Raw genomic sequence first — 11,494 nt, 5'->3', positions numbered from 1 at the left:
CATTTGCGACCAAGCTTTAACTTCCTGACTGATGTCTTGAGATGTTGCTTCAATATATCCACAATTTTCCTCCCTCATGATGCCACTTATTTTGTGAAGTGCACCAGTCCCTCCTGCAGCGAAGCACCCCCACAACATGATGCTGCCACCCCCGTGCTTCACGGTTGGGATGGTGTTCTTCGGCTTGCAAGCCTGCCCATTTTCCTCCAAACATAACAATGGTCATTATGGCCAAACAGTTCTATTTTTGTTTCATCAGACCAGAGGACATTTCTCTAAAAAGTACAATCTTTGTCCTCATGTAGAGTTGCAAACCGTAGTCTGGCTTTTTATGGCGGTTTTGGAGCAGTGGCTTCTTCCTTGCTCTGCTGCATTTCAGGTTATGTCGATATAGGACTCGTTTTACTGTGGATATAGATATTTTTGTACCTCCAGCATCTTCACAAGGTCCTTTGCTGTTGTTCTGGGATTGATTTGCACTTCTCGCACCAAAGTACGTTCATCTCTAGGAGACAGAACGCGTCTCCTTCCTGAGCAGGATGACGGCTGCGTGGTCCCATGGTGTTTGTACTTGCGTACTATTGTTTGTACAGATGAACGTGGTACCTTCAGGCATTTGGATATTGCTCCCAAGGATGAACCAGACTTGTGGAGGTCTACATTTCTTTTTCTGAGGTCTTGCCTGATTTGTTTTCATTTTCCCATGATGTCAAGCAAAGAGGCACTGAGTTTGAAGGTAGGCCTTGAAATACATCCACAGGTACACCTCCAATTGACTCAAATTATGTCAATTAGCCTATCAGAAGCTTCTAAAGCCATGACAATTTTCTGGAATTTTCCAAGCTGTTTAAAGGCACAGTCAACTTAGTGAATGTAAACTTCTGACCCACTGGAATTGTGAATTATAAGTGAAATAATCTGTCTGTAAACAATTGTTGGAAAAATTACTTGTGTCATGCACAAAGTAGATGTCCTAACAGACTTGCCAAAACTATAGTTTGTTAACAAGAAATTTGTGGAGTGGTTGAAAAACGAGTTTTAATGACTCCAACCTAAGTGCATGTAAACTTCCGACTTCAATTGTAAATACAAAACCTAGGAAGCTCATGGTTCTCACTCCCTTCCACAGTAATTATGACAACTTCCGGAGGATGTCTTTGAACCTATCAGAGATCTTGAAGCATAAAATGACGTCCACCCAAATCAAAAGATCAGAGAATGAATGTAGTACTGAAAGTCTAAGCTGAAGCCATCTAGCACTGCAATGCATGTTGACTCAAAGAGAAAGACAATAGTTGAACAAAGTAACAAAACTGGGATAAACTTATCTGAATTTGTCCAATAGAAACTCTCGTTTGCAACTTTTGGACTAATGATTACACCCTAGATCAGCTAGATGCAGGCAAGAGTGTGCAAGACGGTATTGAAAGTTTCACTGTGTCACCTTGATTACTCAAATTTCTCTCTCAACCTGTGCACAGACGTTGTAAACTTTTCATTGGCTATGTTGCAGCAACCTCTTGATGGGTATAGGGAAAATTCAAGTATCATGTAGTAGCCTAAACCTATCGATGTCATATTGAGCTCGGTGAATGGAATGAGTCATCCAATATGCTGTTAAAGAAATTAGGCATTAATAAATTTTTGAAAATGTAATTACAATAAAACAGTATTACCTTATTTACATAAGTATTCAGACCCTTTGCTAGTAGACTCGAAATTGAGCTCTGGTGCATCCTGTTCACATTGATCATCCTTGAGATGTTTCAAGAACTTGGAGTCCACCTGTGCTAAATTCAATTGATTGGACATGATTTGGATAGGATTTGGACACCTGTCTCTATAAAAAGGTCCCACAATTGACAGTGTATGTCAGAACAAAAACCAAGCCATGAGGTCAAAGGAATTGTCCATAGAGCTAAGAGACAGGATTGTGTGAGGCACAGATCTGGGGAAGGGTACCATATTTTTTTTGAAGCATTGAAGTTCCAAGAACAAAGTGGCCCCCATTATTAAATGGATAAGTTTGAAACCACCAAGACTCTTCCTAGAGCTGGCCGCTCAGCCAAACTGAGCAATCAGGGGAGAAAGGCCTTGGGGAGGTGACCAAGAACCCGATGGTCACTCTGACAGAGCTCCAGAGTTCCTCTGTGGAGAAGGGAGAACCTTCCAGAAGGACAACTATGCAGCACTCCACTAATCAGGATTTTATGGTAGAGCGGCCAGACTGAAGCCACTCCTCAGTAAAAGGCATATGACAGCCCGCTTGGAGTTTGCCAAAAGGAACCTAAAGACTCTCAGACCATGAGAAACAAGATTCTCTGGTCTGATGAAACCAAGATTGAACTCTTTGGCCTGAATGCCAAGCGTCACGTCTGGAAGAAACCTGACACCATCCCTACGGTGAAGCATGGTGATGGCAGCATCATGCCGTGGGGATGTTTTTCAGCGGCAGGGACTGGAAGACTAGTCAGGATCGAGGGAAAGTTGAATGGAGCAAAGTACAGAGAGATCCTTGATGAAAACCTGCTCCAGAGTGCTCAGGACCTCAGACTGGGGCAAAGGTTCACCTTTCAACAGGACAACGACCCTAAGCACACAGCCAAGACAATGCAGGAGTGGCTTCAGGACAAGTCTCTGAATGTCCTTGAGAGGCCCAGACAGAACATCTCTGGAGAGACCTGAAAACAGCTGTGCAGCGACACTCCCATCCAACCTGACAGAGCTTGAGAGGACCTGCAGAGAAGAATGGGAGAAACTCCAAATACAATTGTGCCAAGCTTGTAGTGTCATACCCAAGAAGACTCAAGGCTGTAATCGCTGCCAAAGGTGCTTCAACAAAGTACTGAGTAAAGGGTCTGAATACATCTGTGATATTTTTTATTTAATACATCTGCAAATATATCTTAGAACCAGTTTTTGCTTCCTCATTATGGGGTAGTGTGTGTAGATTGAGGAGAAAACTATTTAATCAATTTTAGAATAAGACTAACGTAACAAAATGTGGAAAAAGGCCAATGGGTCTAAATACTTTCCGAATGCACTGTATATCAATGAATTGTCGAGAACACTAGACCAGTCTGCAGCCTTACCCTACTGGACTCGGAAATCAAATGTCTGTTTGCAGAATATCTGGTGCGTCGGTCCCCAACCAAGAAGGGCCTACAGCAGCACCTAAGCTTCTGCACAGATTCTGGCCCTGACAGTAAATCTCAGGAAGACAAAAATAATGATGTACCAAAAAAGGTCTAGTAGCCAGGACAACAATTTTCAGTGGTATTGTTAACAAGCACACCCACATCAAAAAAGAAAACCGGTTCAGCCCCTGGTTTGACCGTGATCTTGCAGAGTTACTCCACCTCAAGAATTGCATTTGGCGAAAGGCTTGGCATACGCATACTCGTTCAGGCAAATGAGTAATAAGTGCACTCAGGCTATCCGGAAGGCCAAAGTTGGTGACTTAAAAGGAGAAGTTCTCCCTCTCTGTGGGTCTAACCCCAAGAGGTTCTGGTAAACGGTTAAAGATCTGGAGAATAAGCCCTCACAGCTGCCCATGTCCCTTAATGTTGATGTGGTTGTTACTGACAAGAAGCACATGGCTGAACTCTTTAAATCACCACTTCATTAAGTCAGGATTCCTATTTGACTCAGCCATGCCTCCTTGCCCGTCCAACACTTCCTCATCTCCCGCTTCTCCCTCTTTTTCCCCTGTCCCGCTACAAAGTTTCTCCCTGCAGACGGTCACTGAGTCCGAAGTGCTAAAGGAGCTCCTTAAACTTGACCCCCCCCAAAAACATCTCAGTCAGATGGTTTAAACCCTTCTTTAAGGTTGCTGCCCCTATCATCGCTAAGCCGGTCTCTCCTTTCTGGAGAGGTTCCCATTGCTTGGAAGGAAGCCATGGTTCATCCTTTATTTAAAAATGGGGAGATCAAGCTGATCCTAACTGTTATAGGCTTATTTCTATTTTGCCCTGTTTATCTGACTGGCTTTCTTGATGTCTATAGTATTCTCTCTGGTATGCAATCTAGTTTCCGCTCAGGTTATGGATGTGTCACTGCAACCTTAAAGGTCCTCAATGATGAAACCATTGCCCTTGATTCTAAGCAATGTTGTGCTGCTATTTTTATTGACTTGGCCAAAGCTTTTGATGTCTCTGAGGGGTCTTTGGCCTGGTTTGCTAACTACTGCTCTCAAAAAGTGCAGTGCATAAAGTCAGAACATCTGCTGTCTCAGCCACTGCCTGTCACCAAGGGTGTACCCCAAGGCTCAATCCTAGGCCCCACGCTCTTCTCAATTTACATCAACAACATAGCTCAGGCAGTAGGAAGCTCTCATCCATTTATATGCAGATGATACAGTCTTATACTCATCTGGCCCCTCCCCGGATTTTGTGTTAAATTCTCTACGACAAAGCTTTTAGTGTCCAACAAGCTTTCTCTGTCCTTAACACATCCAAAACAAAGGTCAGTGGTTTGGTAAGAAGAATGTCCCTCTTCCCACAGGTGTTATTACTACCGCTGAGGGTTTAGAACTTGAGATAGTCACCTCATACAAGTACTTGGGAGTATGGCTAGACGGTACACTGTCCTTCTCTCAGCACATATTAAAGCTGCAGGCTAAAGTTAAATCTAGACTTGGTTTCCTCTATCGTAACCGCTCCTTTTTCACCCCAGCTGTCAAACTAACCCTGATAAAAATGACCATCCTACCCATACTAGAATACTGGGACGTAATGTATAGATCGGCAGGTAAGGGTGCTCTCGAGCGGCTAGATGTTCTTTACCTTTAGGCCATCTGATTTGCCACCAATGCTCCTTATAGGACACATCACTGCACTCTATATGCCCTCTATGGTTGTGAGGTCTGTGGTCCACTAACCAACCAATAATTCACAAAATGGCACAAACACCCAATTGAGACTATAATTTGGTAGAATTCTGCATGTAATTTGTGTACAACACAAGCAATGTATACAGAGCAGAATTAGGACTTCGCCCACTAGTAACAAAATCCAGAAAATATATATCTTAAATTCTACAACCATCTAAAAGGAAGCGATGCTCACACATCCTATGACAAAATCATCACCTACAGAGAGATGAACCTAGAGAAGAGTCCCCTCAGCCAGCTGGTTCTGGGGCTCTGTTCAAAAACACAAACAGACCCCACAAAGATCCAGGACAGCAACACAATTACACCCAACCAAATTATAAGAACGCAAAAAGAAAACTATGACATACTAGAAAGAAACAACAAAAAAAGAGCAAACTAATGCCATTTGGCTGTAAACAGAATATCTGACCACTGACTGACAAAATAAAATGATTGACTATGTACAGACTCAGTGAGCATAGGCTTGCTATTGAGAGCCATAGCCCGTCTTCTCTACAGAGCCATGTTTGCCTCTGTGCCCACAAAATGAGGTGGACACTGAGCTGCACTTCCTAACCTCCTACCAAATGCATGACCACATTAGAGATACATATTTCCCAGAGACCCAAATAAAACATTGATCAACTCCCATACCGGTTACATAATGACCAAACCAGCGCCGTGCGTGTGCTTGTTGAGTTTGTCTATCCCCACTCAGGACACGCAGGTTGAAATATCAAAATTAACTCTGAACCAACTATAATAATCTGGGGACAAGTCAAAAAACACATTAAACATTCATGGACATTTAGCTAGCTAGCTTGCTGTTGCCAATTCTTCCTTTGGACGCCTCTCCTTCCAGTTCTCTGCTGCCAATGACTGGAACGAACTACAAAAATCTCTGAAACTGGAAACACCTATCTCACCTATTACTGCACCTGTACATAACCCATCTACAATTTAGCCCAAACAACTACCTCTTTACCTACTGTATTTATTTATTAATTTATTTTGCTCCTTTGCACCCCATTATTTCTGTCTCTACTTTGCACTTTCTTCCACTGCAAACCAACCATTCCAGTGTTTTTTAGTTTTTATTTTACTTGCTGTGTTGTACTCACTTCGCCTCCATGGCCTTTTTATATTTTTATTTATTTATACATATATTTGTTTGCCTTCACCTCCCTTATCTCACCTCACTTGCTCACATTGTATATAGACTTATTTTTTTTTCACTGTATTATTGACTATATGTTTGTTTTACTCCATGTGTAACTATGTGTTGTTGTATGTGTCGAACTGCTTTGCTTTATCTTGGCCAGGTCGCAATTGTAAATGAGAACGTGTTCTCAATTTGCCTACCTGGTTAAATAAAGGTTAAATAAATAAATAAATAAAATAATTTGTCCTGGGATAAAAAAAATTGCTAGTTATTTTACTTGAAATGTACCGTCTTTTTTTTTTTTGCTTGATCATTGTAGAATATCGGCCCATTTAGAGTTACAACATCGTGTGTTCTATACTCTGACAATTAATCCACAGATTAAAAGGGGAAACCTAGTTAGTTTAGGTTGGCAACCACCTTTAAGATGCACTACTGCAACCAACCCGACTGGAGTGTGGACCTCGTTCATCTTTCAATCACCCACATGTATATGCTCCTAAAAACCAATGAGGAGATGGGAGATGCAGGTCTTGCAGTGCGTCAAGTGTCTATTTTAGCGCCTAGCTACGCTAACACTCATTGATGCGCACAAGCAGTTTTGATGAGATGACTGAACACGTGTACATTATTTTGCAATGCTCACGCACAAAACGCAGCAGGTGTGGTCAGCATGAAAGGTGAGAGAGAGCAAGCGAATGAAGGAATGTGAGACCTGATGAGAGGGATGTCCTGTATGGTGCAGCACGTCTTAGGGAAGCCTGGCCTGGCCATCTCCTCTGTACATGTCACATTGTAGGACCTGCACACAAGACACACAATTTTGGGAGGGAATTAGCCCTTTTTTGTTGTCAAGCAGATGATATACTGTAGTATCAAGTCAATGTAGGCTATAAATCCAAAGACAAAACTGTGTCTTCTTTACTCCCACAAAGTTTTATATGAAACTCACTGATGGGTCACTCACCAGTTCTCCACAGGACAAACGTGATGATTCATCACAGCCATGGCGTAGCTGTGGGGGAAAACAAACAGATCAATGACTTAAAATCACAACCTTATGGACTGGATTTCTGGACATATATTAAGCCTAGTCCTGCACTAAAAATGTAGATTCTCCATTAAGCATGCTTTTTTAAATCAAGGACTGGGCTTAATCTGTGTTCTTAAATTGGTGTCCTTAATCGGTGTCCAAGAAACCAGTTATCAATGTTTCTCTGTCAATCACTTTGTAGTACACCCTTAGTAAGGAAGACAAATGTAACTGGAGCCTAGTATTTGAGAACTCACACTATCCATATTCCTGTGATGGAGAAGGCAGAGAGGCTGACAGGCAAGACGATCCAGGCAGTCATTGGACTGGCAGTGTGCGATCTTTGTTCAAAGCATGAGGGAGAGGAGGGCTTCAGGCTGGACAAGGCAGACAATGAGGGGACAAGGTGGGGACACTAACAGGTAGGGAGGACAGACACGGGGGGGCATGAGAGGAGGACAGGGGGATGGCACACTGCTTGTGTTATGCCGCTCGATGCCTGCAACCAGCAGCTGTCTTTACCACAGAGCAGGGAGTGAGAGAGTTGAACAAAAGGCCAAATGTGAGCAGAGGAGAAAAGAGGGGCAGGGGAGAAAGAACAATTAGGCATAGTATTTGTAGTTTATTTTTCAGTAGGGTGACTTCACTTTCTTTAGTTGCCTGAAAAAAAATGTCAGACATTAGGAATTCTAAAATCAGGTATCCAGGGTCTAGGAAAATCACATCACAATAACATTTAACAGTTTATTAATTTAGCAGACACTCTTATTCAGAGCGACTTACAGGAGCAATTAAGGTTAAGTGCCTTGCTCAAGAACACATCAGATTTTTCACCTAGTCGGCTCATGGATTCAAACCAGCGACCTTTTGATTACTGGCCCAACACGCTTTGTCAAAAATCACCCTTTGTCAGTATAACCTACAGAAGAAAACAAAATCTGATTGGTCATTGATATACTAAAATGAGTGTGTTGACTGACATTATAAGCAGTGTCATTTTGCACAGTGTGCAGTTTAGGCCTGTACAGTTTCAACCTTCGCTCAGACTCACTGGGATTAGAATGAACTAAGAATGATCACACCGTAACTAAAACAAGCTCTTGGTTTTCCATGATCACATTAGAAAACAGACTAAGACTTAGGTTAAAGGTGTAGTTTAGTTTTCAAGTAGTACTGTAATACAGTATATTTTATACAATGTGGGGGCGGTAGAGATACTGAGCGCTCATCTCAGTGACAAATGAGAGAAGCCATTGTTTCCTGATACATTTACACAGGGAAGAGATAATGGAGAGGTTCATGACAGAATATGTCCTGTCTAGGCTTGATCAATTTCCCCATTTAGCTGGTTATCGCTTCTCAAGTCTCACAATTATCAACCCCCACTGTGACTGAAGCATCGGACTTGGCTAGGGCAGGGGTCCCTCTCTATCGGGCTAGGCTAATTAATTTGAGGTCCAACTGCAGCAAGCAACAATTATTGGGTTATCTAGATGACTGATGTTGAAATTGAGTAGTTATGATCCATTGTTGCACTGTGGCTGGCATGGATGATCAGATTATCAGTCAGAACACCGGCTGTTAGCCAGCTATCAAGCCAACGTTAGCTAACCACTAGCTAGCTAGCTAGCTAGCTAATTAAAGCTAGTCTCAAATGGTTGGCAATACACCCTGCAAGTGTGACAGGTAAACTAGCCAGCTACAGTAGGATCAAATGCATTACCTAACTACCAACAGTAGTTAATGCATTTGATCCTATTAACGTTACATCGTCCCTCCTAGTTAGCTAACGACATAGCGTCCTTTTTCGCTAACCAACGTTAGTCCATACGCAAACGAACGTAAGCTAACTAGTCAACACTGCTACTAGCTAACAAGTTAAAGCGGGGGTTGCGTGGCAGTAACGTTGGGTAAAGTGTGTTCACTGACAGACAGCTGGTTTATGCTGGCTAAATAATTATTCTCCCCTTTCTCCAAAGCAAGTAGCTAACTTAGCTGGCGGGCTGGACAACTGAACAAAAGAGAGGGGTTAGCGGTGCCTGACTGGCTAATTTTGATCCCGCATACAAGTTAAACGTCCACAACAGTAGCACATATAATGAAAACCACTATGTACATACCCCAGATCCCGCTATTCCCACCACGAACCTCAACATTGGTTTCCCTTTAAAACGGACCCCTCCACTCAAATCGTGCGTGCCACTCTTCTGCCTCTTCTTCCTCTGTGGGTTTTATGGCGGACTACTACCTCAAAAGTTGTATTGCCGCCACCAACTGGACGGGTTGAAACCAAAACAAGGTAAAAAAGAAAATCCATACGTGATTGTGAAACTAACTTAATTCACCAAAATAAAAATAGTACATTGACAAAAAAAAAAACTCCTACTTCTTCCTTCTTTCAATTCTCAATATCTACCTTCTCAGGCTCTAGGACCTGAGGGTGGTACAGCTTGTGACAATATTCCATGTAATACCTTTGCTGAGAAATCTTTCAGCCCCAGGAACCACTCCACCACTTCCACAATGATTTCTATCTTCCTGGACCTTCTCTCCACCTTGGCAGTGCCATTTATCACTCTAGCTATAAAGGTCAAAACTCCACCTTCCTAACCTTTAAAATGTCAGGATCCTGCAGCCTGCAGTTAAGGCCTATCAAATCAATTCAAATCCATTTTTATTGTTCACATACACATGGTTAGCAGATATTATTGCGAGTGTAGCAAAATGCTTACGCTTCTAGAGCCGACAGCGAAGCAGTATCTAACAGGTAATATCTAACAATTCCACAACAAACCTAATATCTAACAAATTCCACAACAAAACCTAATACACACAATCTAGTAAAGGAATGGGATAAGAATATATAAGTATAAAATATATGGATGAGCAGTGACAGAGCGGCTAAGATGCAATAGATAGTAAAGAATAGATTGTGAAGGACGCAGTATACATTAAATACAAAGTAGATGAGTAATGCAAGATATGTAAACATTCTTAAAGTGGCATTATTAAAGTGACTAGTGTACCATTTATTAAAGTGGCCAATGGCCATCTCTCTGTGCTAGTGGTGGCTGTTTAACAATCTGATGGCCTTGAGATAGAAGCTGTTTTTCAATCTCTCTGTCCCAGCTTTGATGCACCTGTACTGACCTCGCCTTCTGGATGGAAGCGGGGTGAACAGGCAGTGGCTCAGGTGGTTATTGTCCTTGATGATCTTTTTTGCCTTCCTGTGACATCTGGTGTTGTAGGTGTCCTGGAGGGCAGGTAGTTTGCCCCCGGTGATGCGTTGTGCAGATTGCACCATCCTCTGGAGAGCCTTGCGGTTGTGGGTGGTGCAATTGCCGTACCAGGCGGTGATACAGCCCAAAAGGATGCGCTCAATTTTGCACCTGTAAAAGTTAGTGAGAGTTTTTGGTGACAAGCCAAATTCTTTCAGCCTCCTGAGGTTGAAGAGGCGCTGTTGCGCCGTCTTCACCACACTGTCTGTGTGCATGGACCATTTCAGTTTGTCGGTGATATAAACGCAGAGGAACTTAAAATCCACCACCATGGACTCTTCAAGGGCACCATTCAAACCCTCAACCTTTTTAACAGCTGCTCTGGATAGCCCTTACTTTGGCCACCTCATTCTCTTTCTCCCTTGTGGGGCATTCGAACGACATGGCTTCATGGTTCCCACCACAATTGCAACATGTCACATTTTCATCACTTTTATAACACATATGATCTTTTCCACAACTTGGACATCTCGGCTTCTCCCTTCTGAAAACACTTTAAACATTTATCTTGGGATAAATGCTCTGACTCTGCTCTGACTCTAATATAACCCAACTGCACTTGAATAGGGAGAGACTCCATATCAAAAAACAAAAGAACAGATAGACTCTTCACTTTTTCTTCATTCACCACACGATTCATCCGACGTGCATCAATCCCTTCAGGAAGTAAAGCCAGTGTGTCTATGTATGCGGACGAGTCAACACTATACACGTCAGCTACTACAGTGACTGAAATAACTGCAGTACTTAACAAAGAGCTGCAGTTAGTTTCAGAGTGGGTGGCAAGGAATAAGTTGGTCCTAAATATTTCTAAAACTAAAAGCATTGTATTTAGGACAAATCATTCACTAAACCCTAAACCTCAACTGAATCTTGTAATAAATAATGTGGAATTTGAACAAGTTGAGGTGACTAAACTGCTTGGAGTAACCCCGGATTGTAAACTGTCATGGTGAAAACATATTGATACAATAGTAGCTAAGATGGGAAGAATTGTCAAAGACCCCAGCCAACCCAGTCATAGACTGTTATCTCTACTACCGCAAGTCTAGGACAAAAAGGCTTCTCAACAGTTTTTACCCCCAAGCCATAAGACTCCTGAACAGGTAGTCAAATGGCTACCCGGATTATTTGCATTGTGTGCCCCC

General features: G+C 42.4%; 1 protein-coding gene across 4 annotated transcripts in view; it reads right to left on the bottom strand.

The window, feature by feature from the left end:
- The window catches only part of LOC111957958 (transmembrane protein 150A), an 18,537-nt gene extending 9,233 nt beyond the window's left edge, over positions 1–9,304 (bottom strand). Inside the window, exons 1-4 of one of the 4 annotated variants that reach the window (XM_023979074.1) lie at positions 9,217–9,304; positions 7,326–7,584; positions 7,003–7,050; positions 6,751–6,837 (exon numbers count right to left, since the gene is read on the bottom strand). In XM_023979074.1, coding sequence (XP_023834842.1) covers positions 6,751–6,837; positions 7,003–7,050; positions 7,326–7,390 — 200 coding nt within the window. In that variant the 5' untranslated portion in view covers positions 7,391–7,584; positions 9,217–9,304. Of the gene's footprint in view, positions 1–6,750; positions 6,838–7,002; positions 7,051–7,325; positions 7,585–9,188 lie in introns of all 4 variants that reach the window. The other 3 variants (XM_023979073.1, XM_023979075.2, XM_023979076.2) reach the window with 3 other exon arrangements.
- Between the last annotated feature and the right edge of the window lie 2,190 nt (positions 9,305–11,494).

This window comes from Salvelinus sp. IW2-2015, linkage group LG33 (assembly GCF_002910315.2).
Source record: "Salvelinus sp. IW2-2015 linkage group LG33, ASM291031v2, whole genome shotgun sequence".
Lineage (NCBI taxonomy): Eukaryota > Metazoa > Chordata > Actinopteri > Salmoniformes > Salmonidae > Salvelinus > Salvelinus sp. IW2-2015.
The sequence above is the reverse complement of the archived record's forward strand: the minus strand, read 5'-3'. Positions and strand labels throughout refer to the sequence as shown.